The 25,771-nt window shown below is 35.8% G+C and overlaps 1 protein-coding gene across 2 annotated transcripts in view; it reads right to left on the bottom strand.

Annotated features, from left to right (window-relative positions):
- Positions 1 to 25,771, bottom strand: part of TTK (TTK protein kinase) — a 37,484-nt gene that overhangs the window by 3,499 nt on the left and 8,214 nt on the right. Inside the window, exons 9-17 of one of the 2 annotated variants that reach the window (XM_068985448.1) lie at positions 25,634 to 25,754; positions 22,234 to 22,406; positions 15,559 to 15,695; positions 14,084 to 14,210; positions 11,100 to 11,192; positions 5,853 to 6,010; positions 5,577 to 5,728; positions 4,256 to 4,380; positions 2,835 to 2,915 (exon numbers count right to left, since the gene is read on the bottom strand). In XM_068985448.1, the coding sequence (XP_068841549.1) occupies positions 2,835 to 2,915; positions 4,256 to 4,380; positions 5,577 to 5,728; positions 5,853 to 6,010; positions 11,100 to 11,192; positions 14,084 to 14,210; positions 15,559 to 15,695; positions 22,234 to 22,406; positions 25,634 to 25,754 (1,167 nt within the window). The remainder of the gene's footprint in view (positions 1 to 2,834; positions 2,916 to 4,255; positions 4,381 to 5,576; positions 5,729 to 5,852; positions 6,011 to 11,099; positions 11,193 to 14,083; positions 14,211 to 15,558; positions 15,696 to 22,233; positions 22,407 to 25,633; positions 25,755 to 25,771) is intronic. The other variant, XM_068985449.1, reaches the window with a different exon arrangement.

Genomic DNA, 25,771 nt, shown 5'->3' with positions numbered 1-25,771 from the left:
AGGCTTGAATCCCTACCTTAGTACTAGCTGGTAGTTCTCCTTATCTGTTTCCTCACTTCCAAAACAGAAATAGTAAAAGGACACTGTCATGCACATTAAACAACCATGAGATATGGGTAAACAGAGAATAGTTTCTGGTTCTCAGTAAATATTAATTATTAAATGTTCTTTGTATTAAATAACCTTATTAGAAGTAATGCAATGTTACAACACAATTCTACTTTTGACTTTAAAAAAACATGATTAAGACAAAGCACAGCAGTGATATAGTAAATGACAATGGCTAAACTCCTCTTTTAAAAGATACATACTCAATATATAGTATAACAAAAGTAACCATATGTTCTATACAAAGGATTAATCTAAACCAAATGACACAGAAAGCTAGAGGGGGGAAAAAAGGACACATATAACCAAATGCAAAAAAGGAAAAGAAGAGACAATATTAATATTAGAAAAAGAGAACACAGCAAAATGCTCCTAAGAGAAGAAAGTCATTTCACTGTAATAAAAGGTATAATCAACTAAGAGATGTTATGAATTTTTATGCACTGAAACCACATTTAATAGAACTATATTAAGCAACTATAAATTTTTTTTATTAAGCAACTCTTTTGTGACTCCGTGGACTGTAGCCTACCAGGCTCCTCTGTCCATGGGATTTTCCAGGCAATAGTACTGGAGTGGGTTGCCATTTCCTTCTCCAGGGGATCTTTCCAACCCAGGGATCGAACCCGGGTCTCCCGCATGGTAGACAGACGCTTTACCATCTGAGCCATCAGGGAAGTCCTATATTAAGCAACTATATTAAATTCTTTGAAGTGGGGGCAAATTTTAACATGCTCTTCAGAACACGAGCAAGAAAATAGATCTCGTTATCTGCACACAAAGAAAACTGATGAATAATAATAATAAATAACCTTTTCCTCCAATTTAATCACTTGGAAATTTAAGTCCATTTCTAAACCTAAATCACAGGCTAAAAAGAATTTCAGATTCTGGGAAAATGGCAGTGTTATGGCAGCATAGTTTTTCAAACTCTCCAAATCCCCAGATAAGTTAGACAGAGCTGCCTGGTAGCAAAACCATAAACATAAGGAAAATATTTACAATAAAACTAGAATGTGAATGGAGACAAACCACCCACAGCCACAAGTCCTGCATGGTAGAGGCATTTGACGCAGAGAAAAGTAATCAATGTGCCCGACAGACCTCAGAACAGAAGCCCCAAGTAGCCATTAGCTGTTCACTGGAAAGCAATTTCAGAACAGAGCTAGACTGGGAGGGGCCCTGAGCTCTTCTATAGAAACGATGAGCTTACATGTTGGGATAAAAATTTATCTTCTATTCAGAATCCCTAAGGCCACTGCAGAGCAGGTGATACAATGGAATTGATATTTCCCATTATTACATATTAAGGTACTGAGTTGACAACTGAAAAAAAGATCTGAACATTACATGCAGCTCAAACCCAATTTTATTTTAAAGAAAAATTTAAACCTGAAATCAAGAATTTTGGAAATTAGGGAAAATAAGAAACACTATAGTAACAGTAGCAGCAACAGTAAAACTTTATATGGAAGACTACTAAAATTAAAATAGCAATTATTTAAATGCAGAAGCGGAAAAAAAAACTAAAGGGAATACAAATGACAAAGATAAAAGCAGAAATTAATTAGCAAATGAAAATATAATAAGTGAAATCTAGACCTGGTTCTTTTTTTATTTTTAATTGGAAGATAATTACTTTACAATGCTGTGTTAGTTTCTGCTGTACAACAATATGAATCAGCTATAAGTATACATACATGCTCTCCCTCTAGGGCCTCCCTCCTACCTCTACCCAAGACCTGGCTCTTAAAAATTAACAAAACTATGGCAAGTCTAATCAAGAAAAAAGAGCAGACAAATCTAAGTGTTAAAAGGAGAAGCTAAAGAGATTTAAGAAGAATTTTTATAAGAGAAACTGTTAGGCAGTTATTTGAAAAGGTATTTAGAAACCACAATCTTCTCGGGAGGAAAGTATAATTTAGCAAGTGAAAGCATATTTATTAAGCAACTGTTTTCAGCTGGACAATGTACTAAACACTTTATATTCTTTCTCATTTAATCCTCAAATACTTTTAAAATAGGTACTATTCGGAAGCCTAACTGATAGACAAAGAAACAGGCAAGTCAGGTCACAAAAACAGTTGATAATGAGGTAGATCTGTAACTTGAACACAGGGACTGCACAGCGATGTACGCTTGTATCCGTTAGACTACACTGCTATAGCAGAAGAAGGATGAGTCTGGAGCCAGAGGCACCATGGCAGGCAAAGCTGACTCAACAAAGCGAGACTAACATGAGAGCTCACAGTGGTAGCGAAATAAGGGAAGTGGGAAAGTACCTAGAAAAAATCACCTGCTAGAGTTGTACTTGGAAATGTAAAATTTAAAAATGAAGAAATGGTAAGAAATAAAACGTTAGGAGTCAGAGGAAACAAACAATAAAGACTTCTAAGGTTATCAGTTCAGTGTTAATTAAGATGTCCATATCAGAGTTAATTTAGTCTTATTTTTAAAATTAAAAACATATCCAATGTGCATTTCTTATAGAAGCACATTGTAAGGCATCACCACATTAAAAGCACAATATTAAAAGAGCAATCTCAAATCAATAAAGAAGGGTAAAAGTGAATCCCAGGACAGTCTGCTTAATAAGGCAAGGTCTCTAAAACGGCCTAATTTTAGAACTTAAAGAAATAAATTTTCAGTTATCTGTTAATTTAGTCAGAGACCAGCCCATTTCCTGTTTGTGCCAAATAAATGGGATATAAATAATCTTAAAGTACCTTCGATTTGGACTTCCCATTTTCTCTTGAAGAAGACATATCTTTGATTGCTTCTGGTGGCATATAATTAACTGTCCCAACCTACTTGCCAAATCACAGAAAACACAGAAATCAATGAAAATACTTCAGTCTGCTATTTTTAAGAACATGAATACCAAATTCTTGACAACCTGAATAATTAACAGATTTCAGCAATATATTTGTGAAACTCAAATAACTGACAAAAATATTAAAACAAATTTCTTCACATTTCCAGCAAAATAAATTAGATTCAAAATCAAAAAATTGACTCCTTTCAGAATGCTGAGCTATTTCTATGATTATGGTAGGCAGGGACCATAACATTTCACAGGATAAAATTTATTAATGGCCATAAACTTTGAAGGAATTGATCAGTTACTCATTTCTGTGCTGGAACAGACCCAGAACACTTTTCAATATAAACCAACCAATCAACCAAAAATCCAGTTTGTCTGTAAGTACTCCCTGGGCCCATGTTCAAATAGAGACAGGATGGGTGTCTACATCATGCAACAGTTTCCGCAGCAGGATCATGCCAACCTTACACTGCATTTGTTTTATTCTAAAATGGTTCTGCTTTCAAATATAGAATTGCCTATACTTTAGAGCCTTGCCATAGAAGTTATCGTCAGACCAATTTACAACAAAATGTTCAGCTGTATTTTTGATATAAAAAGAAGTAACTGTCAAACAGAACTGTTTGAAGGGCATGTTGCCCAGCTACCCCTAAAAAAAATCCAGTTTTATTCCTAGGATTCAGGCAGATCCACATCAGAGATCTGCATACATGGAGCACACTGTCCTGGCTCTAAGCAGGATTATTTTTAGTCATTCTTTGATTGTCATCAAAGAATGTTTTTATGGGAACAAGTTTATTAAGACTGCTGTTGCATATCTTATTATAAAAATGTGGCTGAGTACAATATTTGTTATGTTGTTTCCAATATGAAGGCCCACTTAAGAATTTTTTTCAAATGTTAAGTGATAGGGAAAGCTTTACTTCTCTGGAAGAATGAAATAATCTTACCTCATAAAGGACAATGAAAAACATAAAACTGCAATTCTCTTTGGCTGCTACCAGGAAACTGAGACAAAGTTTTAGGTGAATTTTAGAAAACCAAAATGATTTCAAGGCAGGTATCACTGCTTCTCTACCTCAGCTAAATGAAAATCATCCAAAATTGCTGGATATATGTCTACTGGGTCTTGACTTTCTATACTAAATTGTATTAACTGTGTGACTGATTTATTTTTTATGGTTATAATATCTATTCTTATAAAAAAGGTTTCAAATCCTTTGAAAAATGAAGTAGGGAAAAATAAAATCCTCATTAGCAAACTAATACTTCAAAGATGAAAAGGAATTGAACTCTACTGTGTAGTAACCAGTCATTCATTACCTGAGAGTCTTTAACAATACTTGTTGTATCTGGTTGCATTTGGTTTGCGATTCCAAAATCGATTAGCTTTAGCATTCCATCAACTATCAGAAAGTTAGCAGGTTTCAGATCACTGTGAACAATACCTTCAAAATAAAAACCCAGTACAAAATCAAACAATGTCAAACATTCTAAGTACAAAGATATTGCACAGTCTACTCATGAGTTGCTTCCTTTAGTCAAATTAAATATTCATTTTTAATATACTCTGTGAACATACAGCAAATTGCTACACACTAGGCACTATTTTAAGTCTGTAGCTTGTATTGAACCATTCAACCTTCATACCAATGCTGAGGCAAGTACTATTATTATCCCCATTTTTAGTTGCAGAAGCTAAGGCAGAGTTTAAGCAATCTGTTCAAGGCTACACAGCCTAAGGAACAAGGTCATGAGTTGAACCAGGCAGTCTGACTTCAGAGTTTATGCTCTTAACAACCACTGTGGTTCTCTGACCACAAGACAGTACTGTAAATTACGCTGCCATATGGTAGGACTCTAATGCCCCTCACGTACCCACCCCTAAGCCTGATCTTGATCACTGGTGAATTATCTTCTAACTTATAGGAAAAGAGACATAAGGAGATAATTTACAATTACCTATATTATCAGTTATTTAAAATAAGGAAAAGGCAAAGAAGCACTAAAAAAAAAAAAGTCCAAACTGTTGAAAAGTTAGAAGGAAATTCAGGATTCTATGAGGAAAGAGAAATGGATTAGGGGTTGCAGGGAGAGACTGGGATGCAAAAACAAGAGACAATTGCTCTGTACAGTATATAAGGCCATGACAGAATTAAAGAGTTTTAAATAAAACAAAAAAGCAAAACAAACAAACAAAAAAGAACCAAGTCCAAGTAAAAAGCCAACCCAGAATGTAGAGCTAGTAGTTAAAAAAAAAACCTCTCACACAGGTGCACAAACAAAACAACTAGAATGAGTAAAATGAAGATTTAAGATTTTTAGGATGCCTGAACCTTAGTCTCAGATCTGCTGTTATTCAAATAGTTGGAGACCCAGGACTAGGGACTATGTTATTACTGATAATGAAACATTTGGTGTTATGGATGCTTCATGAATGTGGGGATTTGAGTTCATGCCCTGTATTCTTTTGTTAACAGTATTTTAAAGAAACGGTGTCATCTCTTCATCTTTATTAAACTGCCAAATATTTATTTAGCCTAAAGCTGCCAATAACCAATACCTTAAAATTATAAGTGTCTTTCTCTAAGATGGCACTACTAATGAATATTTTAACATTATATATGAAGAGATTTTAAAATACCATGTTGATGAATTGTGTAAACTGCCTCCAACATATTTTTCCAGTAACTCTTCCGTTCCCATGGACTGATGGATTTTTTCTTTTTAAGCCAAGTATTCAGATCAATATTTCCACATTCCATTACCATGTAGATGTACTGATCTGTAATTTCACTGCCATTAAAAATAAATGAAAACAAAACAATAAATGGTTAGGTTATATTACCAAGATTTAAGTGTTTATCATAAGAATTAAAGCAAAAAAAAAAAGTTTTCTTTTAAACTGAAAAATTCTTACTAATCATAAAGTCGGATGATCTTATCACTATGTTGTTGTAGTTTACTCAGATAAGCAATTTCATTCCGGTAACTATCAACTGTTTGGCTATCTGCTTCTTCTAAGTTCACATACTTTATAGCATGTATTTGTTTCTTTTCATTCAATACCTGAAATACCTATACAGTAAAACAAAGGAAAAAGTTTAGAAAAAACTATTTATATATTGTCACAATACTTCTACATTTATTAGACAGACACTTAAGGATTACTGATGTAAATAATTTAAAATATTTGGCCTTATTCTGAGTATAGAAAGGAAAAAAAAAATGTTAGGAGAATAACAGTACCTTTTCAACTACCTATGACAATGGGTATTGAATTACTCCAAAGCATAAATCTAATAAAACATCTATTAACATATAAGGTAATTTAAATTTCATAGACATTCATAACACTCTGTTAGATGTCATAACCAGGGAAATAATCTGAAGAAAAAGACATTAAAAAATGCCAAGGAACACTAAAGGCTGAATAAGGAATAAAAAGTAATTCATTTCACAGATGGTATTGATTCCACTATGACTGGAGTTGACAATTTCATCCATGTGGTAAACAATATTTAAAAATAAGTGCTAATTGTAAGCTATCAGTGTATTTGTTTGTGAAAAGTAGATTGAGTTTCAATTTTCAAAATCAAGTTGACAGTAACAAGATGTTGCTATAAGCATGGTGAGGTCCAGGCCAAACTGTTCTAGCTATAATGACAGTCAATTTATAATCAATGTTTATAAGGCAGATAATACATTTGGAAAAACACTGGTAAGGTGTTTAACTTTCAGCAAATGTGCAACTGGGATGGGGCTTCTAAAATGTATAAATTCAGATACAGAATGCCAGTATAAGCAAGAAATTTTAACTTATCTCTTTTAACATTAAAGAAAACATCATTTATTTAAAAGCCAAGTAACCTTGACTATCCACAACAGTTAGAACTGGACATGGAACAAAAGACTGGTTCCAAAATCAAGAAAGGAGTACATCAAGGCTGTATATTGTCACCCTGCTTATTTAACTTATATGCAGAGTACATCATGAGAAATGCTTGGCTGGATGAAGCACAAGCTGGAATCAAGATTGCCAGGAGAAATATCAATAACCTCAGATATGCAGATGCTGCTGCTGCTAAGTCGCTTCAGTCATGCCTGACTCTGTGCGACCCCATAAACGGCAGCCCACCAGACTCCTCTGTCCATGGGATTCTCTAGGCAAGAATACTGGGGTGGGTTGCCATTTCCGTCTCCTGATATGCAGGTGACACCACCTTATGGCAGAAAGCGAAGAAGAACTAAGAGCCTCTTGATGAAAATGAAAGAGGAAAGTGGAAAAGTTGGCTTAAAACTCAACCTTCAGAAAACTAAGCTCATGGTATCTGGTCCCATCACTTCATGGCAAATAGATGGGGAAACAGTGGAAACAGTGAAAACAGTGACAGACTATTTTTGGGGGCTCCAAAATCACTGCAGATGGTGACTGCAGCCATGAAATTAAAAGACACTTGCTTGGAAGAAAAGTTATGCCCAACCTACACAGCATATTCAAAAGCAGAGACATTACTTTGCCAACAAACATCCATCTAGTCCAAGTTATGGTTTTTCCAGTAGTCATGTATAGATGTGAGAATTGAACTATAAAGAAAGCTGAGTGCCAAAGAATTGATGCTTTTGAACTGTGGTGTTGGAGAAGACTCTTGGGAGTCCCTTGGACAGCAAGGAGATCCAACCAGTCCATCCTAAAGGAGATGAGTCCTGGGTGTTCATTGGAAGGACTGACACCGAAGCTGAAACTCCAATACTTTTGCCACCTAATGCGAAGAACTGACTCACTGGAAAAGACCCTGATGCTGGGGAAGATTGAAGGCAAAAGGAGAAGGGGACGACAGAGGATGAGATAGTTGGATGGCATCAGCGACTCAATGGACATGAGTCTGAGTAAAGTCTGGGAATTGGTGATGGACAGGGAGGCCAGGCGTGCTGCAGTCCATGGGGCTGCAAAGAGTCAGACACAACTGAGCAACTGAACTGAACTGATCCAGCAAATAGTGGCAAGAAATAAGAAAAGAGCCCAAGAGTAAATGAGATTCATGCATTAAAACTGCACTGAAAGCAGAGTCTATCAGGTTGTTGGCTACATCCAATTACCTGTACTTTAAATACAAAACTCTAACAAAGTATTGTTGGTTTACTTGCACAGAAAGCAAATTAGACGGGGAGGAAGATAAAACAGTGATAGGGCAAGAGGCAGCAGACACAGCAAGGAAGGAAAGAAAAACAATTTAAAAACAGCACAAAGCTATTTGGCATGAGGTAAACACACAGAGTCGGACATGACTGAAGCGACTTAGCAGCAGCAGCAGCAGCAGCAAACAGCCTTACAGGCTTCCCTGGTGGCTCAGTTGTAAAGTATCTGCCTGCTAATGCAGGAAACGCAGGTTCGATTTCTGCGCTGGGAAGAGCCCCTGAAGAAGGAGATGGCAACCCACTCCAGTATTCTGGCCTTGGAAATTCCGTGGATAGAGGAGCCTATGGGGCTACAGTCCATGAAGTCCTAAAGAGACAAACACAACTTCGCAACGAAACAACAACAAACAGCCTTATACCTCTCAGAGAATTTAGAGTATCTACTATTCTGTTTCAATACAATTAGAATGTTAGGAGTACCTTCTGCACAGGGCTGGAAGGATGCTGATGACATGTTTGTGTGTAGCAACCACTGGCTACCATTATTAGAGACAATTAGGATAGAATAAAGTGGATATTTCAAAACATATTACCATTGTCAGGTATATCAGAAAAAAAGATTTGCAGGATATTAAAACAAAGATCTCAAAAATCTTGAGCAAGTGCAACTTCTAAATCAGTTTTTTCCCTGTATGTGCTTGTCCTCCCCTAATGTCCCTGCTCTGGCAATAGCTGATGAAAAAGATTAGGGAGCATTTACTTCCAGTTAGAGATAGTGTCAGTTATAATTTTTCAGTTTCACGCAAAGTATGAAAGAAATAGAAAGGTCAATGTCTTGACCATTTCTACTAGCCCCATGAATCTTCTAAAATGTTCTTAATACAGTCTAAGTTGTAGACTCTAAACTCTAAACTCTACAGTCTAAACTCTAGCAGACAGAGCATAAACAATGTTAGGTTCATAAAGCATGTTACCCTCTTTTCCCTGGGGCATACTGAATTTGGCAAGGCCATCATAATAATTAAATAATTTAATTGCACGAAGAAAATACAGGCTGGTCATAACTTTATCGTTTGGCCCTTGACTTAACCAAGCTTACATCATCATTATCTTCCAAGGAAAATAATGTTTAAAACACTGTTAAGATTAAAATGAACCCAATATGGTTTATTGCATATATATCATCCATAACAACTTAGAGCAGCGAAACAGCTGAGGAGGGTCAGCTTATTCATTTAACAAACACCTCAGTCACTGTTCTGTTCCAGGCACCGTTCTAGATAATGAAGCAAACATCCCTATGCTGATGGAACTCACATTCAAGTGCAAGGGGACATAAAAAACAAAACCAAGTAAGTAACTTACAGAGCATATTAGACAAGCTAAGGAGAAAAGTACAGCAGGAGAGAATACAGTGTGCTGGGGACTGGAAGGCAAGAGTGATGGTTTTAGAATGTAGTCAAGGGAAGGCCTGATCTAGAAGATACCTGAGCAAAGATGTGAGGGTATCTGGAGGAAACTAAACCCTTACGCTAAAGTAGACAAGGAGAGCAACAGTCAGTGAGACAAGTTTGGAGGCGATTTTAAGAATTCAGGTGAAAAGATGAAGCTACTTTGGCCAAAGGGACAACAGTGGAGGTGATGAGGAAGAGTCAGATTCTGGATGGACTTTGAGGTGGAACCTGCCGATGAGCTGGATGAATGTGTGAGTGTAAGCAGAGTCAGTGATGACCCAGGGTGTTTGGCCTGGTGATTGGAAGGAAGAAGCTGCCATTTACTGAAATGAGAGGCTATGAAACAAGAGTTATGCTTGTTTTAAGTTTTAAATATCTAGAGACACCCAAGAAGAGATGCTGAGCAGTCAAACTGGATACAGAAGGCTGGAATTCAAGGGAGAAGTTTGAGCTGGAAATACAAATTTGGGAACTGTCAGCGTATACATGGTATGTAAAACCACGAGACTGGATGACAGCACCAAGGGAGTGAGTGAGTTTAGAGACAGAAGAAAAGAGGTCAAAACCGAGCTCAGGGGCCTTGCTCCACTGAGGTCAGCGCTATGAGGAAAACACAACAGCCACTGGAGAAGAGAAACATGGAGAGGCCAAGAAGGAAAGAGAGCTTCAGTGAGGAAAGTGATCAGCAGTCCCATTTGCAGTGTAGCCCAGAATCAAAGGCAAGAATTGGTTTTGGTAAAAATATGGAGGTCATTGGTGATTTTTTTTTTTTGGCCACACTGTGTGGCATGAAGGATCTTAGTTCCCCAACCAAGGATCAAAACCAAGCCTCCCAAAGTAGAAGCGTGCACTCTTTGTCTTTTTTAAATTTATTTTTTAACTGAAGGATTTACTGAATTTTATTGTTTTCTGTCAAATGAAACATGCACTCTTAACCACTGGACTCTCAGAAAAGTCCTAGTGATTTTGATAACAATTGTTTTGAAGAGCAAAGAAGGTAAAAATAAAAATCTGTTTTAAGTGAATTGAAGAGAACAGAAAGAGAAGTACTGAAGTTGGAAACTCTTTTGAGATGCCTTCTATCCAGAGAACTAGAACCGTATGGATTTAGAACTGAGATAAGTTTCAGAATGATCTAGTCCAATTCTAGAGAATCATTTGCTGCTAAACTCTGTTTTTTGAAAAGAAAAACTCAAAACAAGACCCATTAATCAGAAAGCTTGCTGAATCATACTCAGCACACTAACTATTTAATCACCGTCGGCCTCGCTTTCAGAAAGATTCTTTGGGAATGTCACAAAGCTGTCGTTTGCCATCCCCCAGTCAATGTTAATGTTATTTAGAGAAGAAATACGGAATCATAGGCCACTGGAGGGGAAGAGCAGGGAATTGAGATTGAAAGAAATATGCCATGTGCTAAGGCGGGGGGAAATGGGAGAAAGGGATAAGGATTTTTTGGCTCAAGGGAAATATGGGCCACTAGAAATTAAGAAAAAAGGCCCCAAAAGGTACACAGACAAACAGGAAAAGTTTAAAATATTTTCATTCATTCCTTAAAAATTTAAGAAACTTACCTTACTTGAACCTCCACTTCCTATCTGCTTCAATATGGAATATATTTTTCCTTTAACTGCAATGCATTCATTTGTTGAAGAGGATGCTGAAATCTAAATAATTAAAATAAGATAAAGCTTCAAACATTCATAGAACATGCCTGAGAAACTAACTTGCATTTAATACAGTGAAACATTTCCAATTTTGAAGTTATCTGAAATCTTAAGCAATCAGATATGTCACAATATTTCAATATTTTACAGAAGCAATTTACGTACTTCAGTCAAAGAAATAAATTTATTAAATTAATATATAGGCAATGATTCAAAGTTTCCTCGTCTAACTTATCTCGACTTTACATACATAAACAGAAACTTTAAGGGGGAAAAAAACCCCACTTAATGTCCAACAGACAAATTCACAAGCTGTCACTTTTCATCTTTCTCATCTATTCTTTCTTATACAAACCTCTTTACTTGCATACATACATATATACATAAACAAACACACAACTTTATCATATTCTTTTTTCTCATTTAGCCTAACATTATAAAGGAAGCGGCATGCTAAAGTGCTAAGTGTTCCTGAGTCAATCAGACAAAGGCAGATTTCAGCAATGTCCCCTTTATGCTGGATAATATTCAACGAAATGCTTAGTTTGAACTTGAGCATCTTCCTCAGCAAACTCTCAACTAATGCACCATATTCAACTTGCATGCCTTCCCTTCCCTGACGTGAGAGCCCTTTGTGGACCTATAAATGCTCTGAATAGATGGAGAGCGTGAGGACTTACTCTGAGCTGAGCAGGAAGCTGGACCCAGAGACCACCCAATCAGCTGACTAACCAAGTTGAAACAAGGTCTAAATGAACTTCAGTTCTTCAACTAAGTCCTGCTTTAGATCCCAAACGGTAGAATCTTTCTCGGGTGCTCTCCTTCTACATGATGTAACTGGTACAGCGTGCTCGTGCTTGGTCATATCCAACTCTTTGCAACCTTTGGACCGTAGCCCACCAGGATCGTCTGGCCATGGGACTTTTCAGGCAGAATACTGGAATGGGTGGCCATTTCCTCCTCCAGGGGATCTTCCCAACCCAGGGATAGAACCCGGGTCTCCCGTGTCTCCTGCATTGCAGGCAGATTTTTTACCTGCTGAGCCATCAGCAGGGAAGCCCCGATATAAAAGAGGACTGTAACTTCTTTAACTTTTAGGGTTGAAAAGACACTGTTGAGCCATGAAGTATGTTTTCTGTAAGAAAGTGTTAGGCTTTGACATATGGACACCTTATTTTCCACTGACTTGCCCTTCACTGCCCTTCCCTACTCTTCCTTCTGGAGCTTCCTCTCCTATGAAAATTTCTGAGAGCAAAGGAAGCAGTCCAATATCCTTTCCTCCTAGCTGCTGACTTTTTAGAATACAGTAACTCTGACCTATGTCTGATTCAACACCAGTGTGAAGTTCAGTGTCCTACCCAGGACACCCCGCAACCTGCTCAGTCCACCCTCCTCACCCATGACCAGAGTAGATTTCTCCAAAATACAAGTAAGACTGCTTCACTCCCCGACTCCAGCTTGTTCCACAGCTTCCTAATTCCCTCAGATCAAAGCCTAAAGAGCCCAGCAGAACCCTGAGGATCGCCCTGCCCCTTGGTGAACTCCAGTCACACTCTGGCCTTTCAGTTTCCTCCTGACACCAGGCTCCTCTAGAAGGATCCTCTGGCTTGCCTTTCAGAGTTCAGCTCAAACAAGGCCTGACATGAGTAATTCCTCAATGAATTTTCTTTGAATTAACATGATGGGCAAACCAGGCTATCTTTCTCTTTCTCTTTTTTGTAGTTTACTATACTGTTGAATCAACCCTCAAAACACTATTACCTCTTCTAGCATAATCTACTGTCAGCTAAACTTCTTGTTCCATTGCTTTATAGTAAAATTTACATACCATAAAATGTACCATCTTAACTGTTTTTAAGTGTCCTATCCAGTGGCATGGAGTAGTCACATCGCTGTGCCAACATTACCACCACTCATCTCCAGGCCTTCTCCTCATCTCATACTGAAACCCATTCCTCTTCCTATAGCCCCTGGTTACCACTGATTTATTTTCTGTCAGCTAATTTTTTAATCTCTTGATTTGTTTAGTTCATTACTTTTTTTTTTTTTGCTGTTTTTCTTAAACAACTGCTACCAACTTTTATTCTTTACCAAGCACTAGTTTCTGTTGTAAGAGTTACATATATATTAACTAAATTAATCTTCATAGTCATCCTATGGGACAGAGAGCTTTATTATCCCTATTTTATAGATGAGGAAACAGAATTTAATTAACTTGCAAAAGGTCACATAGTTGGTAAGTAGTGAGGCCAAGAGTCAAGGCCAGGCAAACTCTCACCAAAGCCTATTCTTTCTACCAATATTCAGCTGCTTCTCAGATAGTTATTAAAAATTAATTTTAGTATTGATATCAAGAGTATCTAAATAATTATCTTTCCAGATGGCAATACAATCGCCTCACCAGCAAAAAAAGGATTTTTTAAAATAATATATTCTAGCAGCATCTCATATTGCTATTCTGATATTCTTAAAAACTTATATATTACTTGTATATATATTAATATATATACTTGTATATTAATCATCTAATGAAATGAAGCTGCCCACTAACAACTGGTTTAAATAGTTAAGTGGAATGAAAAATCACCTAGATTACAAAAGAAATTTTATCTAGCTATTCAGACTAGATACTTTGGGCAAGTTAATGAAAAATACTTCATTAGTTTCTTCAGTAACTAACCTATCAAAGTCACGAGGACCCTTATCATAATATCAGTTTGGCCTAATGGGACTAAGATTGAATAAGTTTTTAACACTGTTCTTAACAAATAAATCCTGCAAAAATAAAATCTTTGATCACACTGTATCATGTACCATCATAAATAAAGCTTATCAAACCTGTAAATTCTGAAATGGAGTAACTGTACTATCATAAATAAAGTTTATCAAACCTGTAAATTCTGAAGTGGAGTAACAGGTATCTGCTGCTGTTGCTGCTGGAAATAGGCAAGTTGGCTATATGGTGTTGACAACTGACAAGCAGGTGGAAAGTCATTCTTTACCACTGGAGTTCTAAAACTGGGGAAAGATATATTTTTTAAAATTTAAAACATTAAAGCTTTAAAAACAAGACTGTGACTCAGACTTTGTGTGGTGAATATAAATGTGTTATATCAAATAGAACCCAAGTCAGTTTTCCTAATATATCTGAAATATTTATTTCAGATTCACTATCACCAGAAATTTCACTTTGGGGGAATTCTTTCTGAATGGACTTTTTGTTCCCAGACAAGAAGTCCTTATTAAAATAAATATGATGTCATTTAAAAATACAGTTAAGAGTTATTTTATAAAATTTAGCCAAGACAAAGCTCAGTCTATCATAGATTTTATGAGTGCTTTTTAATAATAATGTTCTATGACAACCTACTAGAAATATCTGAAAGCCAATTACATGAGAGTTTGACCTTGGAACACAAAGCTGTTCAGCTCGCATTTGTGCTTTGCTTCTCTTATTCACTACTGTATCTTCAACACCGAGAATAGTGCTTGGCACAAAGGATTTCTACAAATATTTGTTGAAAATAAATAACTTCATAAGAAATAATGATATCCTATTTTAGTTAGCAGTCATTCTTTAAAGTATTCTAAGTATAATAAAATGAGGTAATAAATAGCAAAATTGTATTAAATAGCTTACTTATTTAATAGAATCAGTTATAAAACTCCAAGGCCAGTTCTGATTAGGATTCAAGATCACATTGTGAAAATGAAAAGCAGAAGACGTGAACTTCAGTTATCCTCTAAGACATTAAAACTATACTAAAAATATAGCCACTAGTTGAAGGATATCACATGCCATATCCCCTCTTTTCTTTCTTAGAAATGCCACTGATTTGCTTTTCAACATCCCTTATGTTTTCTGTCAATCAGCACTGATCAGCTTCTTCACTCATTTCTCATTAGCAGCTACTCCGATCTTGAACAAGCCCAGAACTAGGTGAGTTATGCTACCAACCTCTCTCACACTCCAATTAACACCTCCTTCCCTACAATATGCACCCACCCTTTATCTACTGTAAGAATGGTAATCTTTAAAGTCTCTCAGTTAGAGAGATATACAAGTGGCAGTGCTTGATTGACAAGAATTTTTGCATACTCAAAGTATTTAAAGGTACTGCCTATAGACCTATAGGTATAAAAAGCATATACATAGAGTAGGTACAGATTACAATGACAGAGACTTTCATAACAATCCTTAAAAATATATTGTGGCTACCTTCCCTTCCTTTACAGATGAAAAAACTGATGATGAGAAAAATAACATGAATTTAGAAAGTCTTTCAGGTAACAGAGCAGGATTCACCTCCAGATCTGTTTGCCCCAAAGCACATGTTGTACCAAGCTAAGAACCAAAAGGAATTACCAGCTCATGTAATCATCCAAGGCACTGTTGCTGGGTGTCTTACAAATAGATTTTGGGTCAATCCATTTAGGTGTTGATATTGGTGGTGACTGCTTTGAAACGGAAAAGGCAGGTTGCTCAAAAGTGATTTGTTTCTGCTAGATCAAAATAAAAAACATCATGATTTTGGGTTTTTTAATTAGTCTCCTGTTCAACAATTTCACAAATATTAAACTTCTAAGAGAAAATTAAAATATGAAATACAAAAACATGCTAAAATAAGTAGATGTATGTATTATAGGCTTTCAATAACTTTTCAGTTAAAGCTCTCTTACTCTAAATTTTGAAGCTTGTTACACTTTCCTCAAAGAGACTGCAATTAGAGGGAAGGCACACAGCAGTGCTGAACAAAACAGGATCTAAATATCCTTTCTCTTTAGGGCTACTGTCATAGCATTGGACTTATATTAATAAGTATTCTGTGCTTCAGAAAACCAGTCTTTACAAATAGAATCATCCCCTACTTTTATGTTTGGAGGGAAAATGATCAAATACTAATTATTTAGCAACATTTGAAATGGCAAACACCTATCTAGTGTTCTTCTCCTTTGTAAAAGACATATAGCTTACAATTGAATTTATCTCATACACATTCCAAAGCAATGATGAATGAACATCCGCTACAGCAGAGACTGGCAAAGTACCACCTGTAGGTTGAATTCGGCCTGTTGTTTGTTTTTGTAAATAAAGTTTTATTGGAACACAGCAAAGGCCATTTGTTTACATATGGTCTCTGGTTGTTTTCACGCAATAATGGCAGAGTTCAAAAGCTACAACAGTGACCATCTGCCTCACAAAGGTTTTACAGAAAATCTTGCCAACTCCTGCAAATCACATTTTGCTTGAACACTATTAGTGACTGATCACCCACTACCTCTACTTTAATTTGGGGACAGCTTTAGTTATTAGTAAGTATTCACCGATATCTAGGTTAAATCAGATTCTACAATTTCAGCCCACTGGGTCCACATTATACTCTGGAGATCCACAATGGATAAATCTAAACTATTTTCTACTTTTCAGTCTTTTGTGTTTTTGGCCACTATACCTCTTTTCCCAGATAAATTTTCCATTTAAGATTTCCTCATATACACACACACACACACACATATATATGTGTATATATATATATGCATATGTGTGTATATACATATACACACACACACATATTTGGATTAGTAGCCAGAATGGTATTGAGAAACTGTGGTAGCAAGATTATTTAGTAAGGAAAGGGGAAAGGTTATACTCATGACCATAGGTTTAGATGTTTGCATTTGAGATTTTGGAGATCAGAACTGAGGACACAGGAATGGGTAGCTAAGGTGAAATTAAGAAAGTAGGCATGAAAGAGGAAGAAGTTATGAATTTGGAGGCCTGGTGTAGGACTAGTGATACATAGGGGTACAGAAGCTAACAAAACACGATGACAGTTGTTGGGCTGAAGTTGAAAGAAGTGATCCAGAGCCTAATATTTTCAGAGAATGATGGGGAGTCACGAGGATGTTCAGAGATGATGGCAATGAGCAACTGCAGGAGAGCACAGCCCAAAAGAAGGCACCTCAGAAGGGCAGGGTTTTGGGACTTCCCTGGTGGCCCAGTGGCTAAGACTCCACGCTTCCACTGCACAGGGCACAGGCTTGATTCCAGGTCATGGAATTAAAATCTTGCATGCAGCATACACCGCCAAAAGAAAAGGACAGGGTTTTTACAAGGGAAGAAATGGTCTGGACATAGCTAGGGGGAGCTTATAGCTTGCTGTAAGGTAAGTGAAGCAAACTGAAAGTGGCTCAGTCGTGTCCTGCTCTGCGATCCCATGGACTATACAGTCCATGGAATTCTCCAGGCCAGAATACTGGAGTGGGTAACCATTTCCTTCTCCAGGGGATCTTCCCAACCCAGGGATCGAACCAAAGACTCCCACATTGTAGGCAGATTCTTTGTCAGTTGAGCCACCAGGGAAGCCCAAGACCACTGGAGTGGGTAGCCTCTCTCTTCTCCAGGGGATCTTCCCAACCCAGGAACGGAACCGGGGTCTCCCGCACTGCCTGTGGATTCTTTACAAAAAACTGCCTGGTCTTTTCTTTTTCACCTAAGTGTACTCTTCTGTGGTTTTCAGTATATTCACGAGTATGCAATCATCACCACGATTTAAATTATGAACATTTTCACTATTCTAAGAAGAAACTCTGTATTAGCCATTATCCCCAACCTCTACTCCTCCTGGACTCTGGCAACCACCTGTCTACTTTTTGTCTCTGTGGATTTGCCGATCCCAGGCATTTCTTATAAAGGAGATCACAAAATATATGGCCTTTGGTGACAGGTTTCTATCACTTACCATGCCGTAGCATTTATCAACACTCCACTACTTTTTAAAAAATGTTTTTCTTTTAAGACCAAAAACATCTTGCATTGGGGTATAGCCGATTAGCAATGTTGTGGTAGTTTCAGGGACTCAGTCATATACATACATGTATCCGTTCTCCCCCAAACCCCCATTCCATCCAGGATGGCACATAATGTTGAACAGACTTCTATGTGCTATACAATAGGTCTTTGTTGGCTATCCATTTTACATATAGCATTTTTTACATGACCTTCCCAAAGTTCACTAGTTTTTACTGTTGAGTAAGAAAATGAAATAAAATCAGAATACCACATTTTGTTTACTCACTCACCAGTTGATGGCTATTTGGGTTAACAATTACGAATAATGCTGCTATGAACATTAACATACAAGGTTTTTTGCAGATATATATTTTCTTGAGTATATACCTACGAATATAATTGTTGAATTATATAGGAACTGTTTGCTACACCTTCTGAGGAACTGCCATACCATTTTTCAAGAGACTGTATCAGTTTAGCTCCTCAGTAACAGTGTATGCTGTATGAGGGTTCCAATTTATCCACATTTTCACCAACACTTCTTTTTAATTACAGACATCTTGGTGTGGGTGAAATGGCACCTCATTGTGGTTTTAGTCTGAATCTCCCTAATGACAAATAAATAGTTTTAAGTCCTTTCACCATTCTATTAGTTTATAACTTTTAAAAAGAAAAATACAGGAGATGCTGATTGTCCATAATTCAACCTGTCAGGATTCTTCTCATTTAACATTTATTATTCACTCCACTACTTAGATAAACAGTTCTCAATGAGTGACCCAGAAATAGCAGAAAGTTTGGTGTTTCCCCAAGATACTTACGGGGAGTCTGAGAGGTTAAAACTATTTTCATAATCATACTAAGATATTATTTGCCTTTTTCACTTTCATTCTTTCATGAATATAAACTAAAGTTTTCCCAAGGCATGTGATAGTGAAACAGACTGGATGCAAAAGCAGATACAAGAAATCTAGCCCTCTAATGCCAACCATTAAAAAAAACTGTAAAGACTGTAAAACAAATATCACTCTCCTCACTGTAATTAGTTTGTTTTGAAAAATACTTATTTTTCAGAAGAAACATATCTCAACATAACAAAGCCACATATGACAAGCACACAGCTGACATCATATTCAACAGTGAAAAGATGAAAGCTTTCCCTCTGAAATCAGGAACGAGACAAGGATGCCCACTCTTGCCACTGTTACTTAAAATGGTATTGGGAATTCTAGCCACAGCAAGTAGACAAGAAGCTGAAATGAAAGGTATCAGAATTGAAAAGGAAAGAGTAAAACTGTCACTATCTGCAGATAACATATTATATGCAGAAATCCCTAAAGATGCCACAAACACACACACACACACACAAAGAACCTGTTAGAAAAAATGAACAAATTCAGTAAAGTTGCAGGAAACAAAATCAATATACAAAAACCTGTTACATTTCTATACCTTGATAATAAACTATCAGAAAGGGAAATTAAGAAAACAATCCCATCAAAAATAATAAAGTACCTAAGAACAAATTTAACCAAGTAAGTGAAACACTAGTATACTGAAAACTGTAAGACACTGATGTCTTCTTCTTAAACTGAAGAAGACAAATAAATGGAAAGATATTTTGTGCTCATTGACTGGAAGAATATTGTTAAAATGACCATATTACCCAAAGTAATCTATAGATACAATGCCATCCCTATCAAAATTCCTATGGCATTTTTCACAGAAATAGAACAATCTTAAAATTTGTATAGAATCACAAAAGTTTGGAATACCCAAAGCAATCTTGAGAAAGAACAAAGCTGGAGGCACCACACTCCCTAATTTTAAACCATATTACAAAGTTACAGTATTCAAGACAATATGATATTTGCAAGAAACAGACACAGATCAATGGTCTTCAGACTGGACAGGCACTTGGAAAACAATGAGACTGGACTACTTTCTCACACTACACACAAAAATTAACTCAAAATGAATTAAAGACTTGAATGTAAGACCTTAAAACATTAAACCTTCTAGAAGAAAACTCAGGTGGTAAGCTCCTTAACATGGGTACTGGCAATGAATTTTTGGATCAAACACCAAATGTAAAGACAAAAGCAAAGATAAACAAATAGGACTACATCAAACTAGAAAGCTGCACAGCAAAGGAAACCATCACGAAATAAAAAAGACAATCTATGAAATAGGAGAAAATATTTGCAAACCACATATCCATTAAGAGGTTAGCATCCAAAATAAACAAGGAACTCATTACAACTCAATACCAAAAATCAAATAACCAACTTAAAAATGGACAAAGGACTTGATTAGATATTTTTTCCATAGAAGACATATAAATAAATATCCAATGGATATGAAAAGAAGTTCAACATCACCAATCATCAGGGAAACGTAAATCAAAATCACAATGATGGGTTACCCCATACCTGTCAGAATGTCTATTATCATAAAGATAAGAAATAACAAGTGTTGCCAAGGATGTGGAAAAAATGGAAGTCTTGTGCAGGGTTGGTGAAAATGTATATTAGTGCAGCCACTGTGGAAACTAGTATGGAAGATCCTCAAAAAATTAAAAACAGAACTACCATATGACCTAGCAATTCTACTTCTAGGTATTTATCCAAAGAAAAGGAAAACACTAACTTGAAAAGATGTCTGTACTCTCATGTTCATAGCAGCAGTATTTATGACAGCCAAGAAAGAGAAACAATCTAAATATTCATTGATGGCTGAAGGGATAAAGAAAATATGGTACATATATACAATGGACTATTATTCAGCCATAAATGGTATGAAATCTTGCCATTTGTGACAACACAGATGGATCTTGAAGACATCATACTAAGTGAAATAGCCGGAAAAAGACAAATACTGCATTATATCACTTACATGTAAAATCTGGAGGGGAAAAAAGCAAAAGACCAAGCTCACAGATAGTTTGGGGCTTGCCAAGGGGTGTGGGTGGGAGGAGTGGAGATGGATAATGAGGATCAAAGGTACAAGCTTCCAGTTACAAAACAGATCAATCATTGGGACGTAATGCACAATGTGGTGACTATAATTAATAATACTGTATTGCACATTTGACAGTTGCTAAGTGAATAGATATCAAAAATTCTCATCAGAAGAAAAAATGTGTAATTAGGTATGGTGATGAATGCTAACTAGACTTATTGTGGTGATCATTTCGCAATATAGTTGATTCTTGAACAGCTCAGAAGTTAGGGGCACTGACTACCCACAAAGTCAAAAATTCATGTATAACTTTACAGTTGGAGTTCTATATCCACTATTCCACATCCTCAGAGTCAATCAACAGAAAATCATGTAGTACTATAATACATATGTACTGAAAAAAAATCCATGCATAAGTTCCCACACAGTTCAAACCCATGTCGTGCAAGGGTCAACTGTATATACAAATATCGAATCATAACATCATATACCTAAAACTAATATGTTATATATCAATTATACCTCAATAAACAAAACACTTTTTTCATAACAGTATTATTTGCATGTAATCTGCTTATTATTGATATTTTTAATAAATTAGCAAATGCTTTAAAAATTTATTGGTTTTACTTTCTAATATAGCAAAAAGAGATCAACATAGCCTACCAAAGTTCTCTAGGGGCTCCAACAATTAAGAATATAAAAGAGGATCCCAAGACTGAAATATCTGAGAACTGCTGAGCGAGACTACAATTGAAAATTAATTTTAAGGAGAGTATGACCAAGGACTATATTCAGATGTACCTCTCTAATAGATCCTTTCTTCTGACACAGACCCCAGCCATGGGGAATGATCATTCAACTCGTTATGAATTCACATTATCTAGTCTGTATTTTTCTATTTTATCCATGAGGTTTCTGTTGCAATTACTTAGTTCTGCTTTTATAGTTCAAAAACAGGCAAAGACAGTAAGTAAATAAATGGACATAGCTGTGTTCCCAGAAAGTGTTTACATTCAGGCTGGGAAAGAGATTTGGCTCCTAGGCTGTAGTTTGCTGACCTCTGCACCAGTCTACCAGCAATCTAGAAATACTAATTGAAAGCAGAAAAGAATTCAGCTTGATATATACTGTTACTAAACTAAACCTATTGTTTAGTTTGTTACTGATCATTGTTTTGTGAATTTAAAACACACACACACATACTTCTGAGCAAACTATTCCACTAAAGAATTTAATACAAGAAGAAAACATTTAACATGATCATCACATTATGAAAAATACTACACTTGATGTGGAAAAGAAAGTTTCCTCTGTATCGACTTCGGGGATTACCTCTGGAATCTGCCGCTGACTGGAAGGTGCAGCAGCATGCTGGTTTGCACATTCAGACTTCCTCTTTGATTGCCGTTGTTTCAGATCACTTTCTGGAACCTTTAGTTCTTGATGTTCTTTAGTTTCTGCAATTGCATGTATTGCTGTCATTAATGGACAAAAATATTGAATAATAACAAAATTAAACCTAAACAACAGAACATGTTACAAACTGTATTAGTGTTTTGCTCTTAAAAACAGAAATTAAAAGCTTTAGCTAGCTACTGACAATTTGCTTTTAGCAAGTCAACTTTACAAAGCTGCAACAGCCATCTTCCTAGGTTGTTATCTAGAGCTTTATCAGAGACAATTCTCAGTTTAAATACTTCTGTTTTTTACCAGAAAACAAAGAAATAAATACACAAAAGTCCAAAAACATATATCATAAAGTCTAATAAAAGCCAGTTCACTACTTTTTATAGATCTAGTTTTTTTAACAAAAATTTTACCTTAAGTTAGCCTGTAATTTACTATCTTAAGGGTCTCTGAACAAAAGAGACTCAACAATATTGGCTATTTTATGAGTGTCACTATTCTATCCCTATCATGACAAATGCAAAAATTCTAAACAAAATATTTGCAATTGATATACGAAAGGTACAATAAATTATGACCAAGCTGTGTTTATTCCTAAATGCAAAGTTTGCCTAACACTGAAAATTAATTTGGCATAATAATAAAAAAAAGTGCATGACCGACTCAATAAACACAGAAAAAGTATCTCATAAAATTCAACATTCAGTCACAAAAAAACTGTTAACCTCAATCTGTTTTGATATATGATAAAGAACAGCTTTAAGACTCTAAGCCAGTTATTATACAAGGGTAAAACAGTGAAAGTATCTCTCTAAGGAATGAAAAATGCCACCTGTCAATCTATTCAGCATTATTCTAGAGGTTATAAGTGCAACACAGCAAAGAAATTAAAGTAAAAGGATTGGAAGAAAAAAATGTTATATTATTTTCCAACAACATGAAAGAATTCATAGGCAAATATTAGATGTAAACAGTGATTTTAGCAATGTCTCTATAAACGAGAACAATAGTTAAAAATCAGTTGTAGTTTTATATACTAGCAACAAAGAAGCAAAGGATAAAAAAAATTTTTTTTTTGATGGAGCATTGGTAGGTTTATTTTATTTATTTATTTATTTTTACTTTATTTTACTTTACATAAACATGTATACTATCATGTAAGAAATGAAGTGCCAGTCTATGTTCGATATAGGATACAGGATGCTTGGGGCTGGTGCATGGGGATGATCCAGAGAGATGATATGGGGTGGGAGGTGGGAGGGGGATTCAGGATTGGGAGCTTGTATACACCTATAGTGGATTCATGTCAATGTATGGATAAAATTTTTTTTAAAGATCTCATCATTGTATTATCAAAAATATCAAATATCTAGGTATATCTCTAGCAAACGAAATGCAAAATCTCTATACAGGAAACAATTTTTTCAATAATGTTTTAAAGACTACTTAAATGAATGAAGGGGTATGCTAGGTTAGAGGACTAGAAAATTTATTTGTTAAGATGTCAACTTGTCCCACTAGAACTCAAACAAAATACCATTTAAAAAAAAAAGGAATCTGACAGATTCTAACATTTATATGGAAATCCAAAAGGCTTAGAATAGCTAAAATAGTCTGTAACAAAGAAACAAGTTGGAAGATTTACACTGACAGATATAATAATTAAGACAGAATTAGCACAAAGTCATAAAAGGACTATGGAACAGAGAACTATCCAAAAACCAGACATCACAAACAGACTCATCTAACTTATAACAATTCACTGAGGGGGAAAAAGGGTCTTCTCAATAAATGCTGCTGGAGTCTACTAGATATCTACATGGAGAAGAAAAAAGTGAATCCTGCCCCTTCATCTTAACCATACATAAATATTAAATTCAAGTAGAATACAAGTCTAAATGTTAAAGGTAAAATGATACCTTCCAAAACATATAGAAATATCTTTATGATCTAGGAGTAGGAAGATTTGTTAAAAGACAAAGAAAACACTCACCACAAAGGAAAAGACTGATAAATTAAAATGCATGATAATTTAAAATTTAATCAAGTCTCCACCACATTATGGGAGAAGTTATTTGTAACACATGTACCCAACAAAGGAACTGTATCTAGACCAAAAAATCATTGAGAAAAAAAAAGAACACTCAATAGAAAAATCGGTAATACCCAAATGGCCAATAAACACAAAGAGGCATTCAACGTCATTAGACTACAGGAAAATGCAAATTAAAACCAAAATGAACCATTACTTAGCAGAATCAGAATGTGTAACATTAAAAACCAACAATAAAATGATTGGGAAGAATATGGAGTAAGAGCCAATATAAGTGCTGGTCAAACACAACACTTTGGAAAACTGCTTGGTACTATCGATGAGCTGAATGTATACAATTCCTGTGAACCTGACCACCCCACCCTGAACATACTTGACAGAAATGCATGTGAAAGAAATATTTCATTGGGCTGTATTCTTATGCTTTGGGTAGTTTTCTGATTGCAAATTTTACTACATAATAAAATACCATTAACATAGTGTGGGTACTCAATAAGCATTCACTTAGCATTAAATTAGGTGCCAGATCAGTACTATAAACAAGTATTTCTGGTAAAGATGCTTTTTCAATCATATCAGTTTGTAACAGATGCCATGAAAATATAAAATAAAATCATTTCCCCCAAATATCAGGAAAAGGAATCTATAGCTGGCCCTTTATATCCACAGGTTCCACAGAACTGACTATACATCATTTTATATAAAGGACTTGAGCATTCTAGGATCTGAGCATCCGTGGGGGATCCTGGAAACAATTCCCTGCAGGTATCAAGGAATGCTGATGGTCCCAATCAAAATAATTGCATCCCAGTTTTCAGGGTTTCCTGAGACATGGGACTTTCAGGGCTAAAACCTGTCTCATTCATTTATATGCTCTTAGAATATTCACCATAGTACACACATATAGTGGAAAAGCAAACGTTTGACAAAAGAGGAAAGAGAGAATTGTCATATAAATACACGTTCCATGTGCTTTCCCAAATATTTCTCAAGCCAACTGAGAAAACTGACTCAATGCCATTGAATTTTCCCTCTATTCTCTTACACACCTTTTAAATCCTCTACTATAGAATTTAAAACTTTTCATATGCTGTATAGAATTTAACCAAAACACAAGATAAAGGAACCTACTCTTCCATGGCAATTGTTAGGGGGCTGGTCAACTTTCACAAGTAAAAAAGTGGTTCTCTTAATTAAAGAGGTAGTCTATTTTGTCACTCTTACCTTCTAATTTTGTTAGAAAACTTGATTCACTTTTATTCTTCAGGGTTACTGAATCAGTAATAAGTTCAGAACTCTTCTCATCTGACATCACAGGTTCCTTGGAACGAATATTTTGAACAGACTACATAGAGTAAGATT

Source organism: Capricornis sumatraensis, chromosome 13 (genome assembly GCF_032405125.1).
Source record: "Capricornis sumatraensis isolate serow.1 chromosome 13, serow.2, whole genome shotgun sequence".
NCBI lineage: Eukaryota > Metazoa > Chordata > Mammalia > Artiodactyla > Bovidae > Capricornis > Capricornis sumatraensis.
Note: the sequence above shows the minus strand (reverse complement) of the source record. Positions and strands in the feature narration are given on the sequence as shown.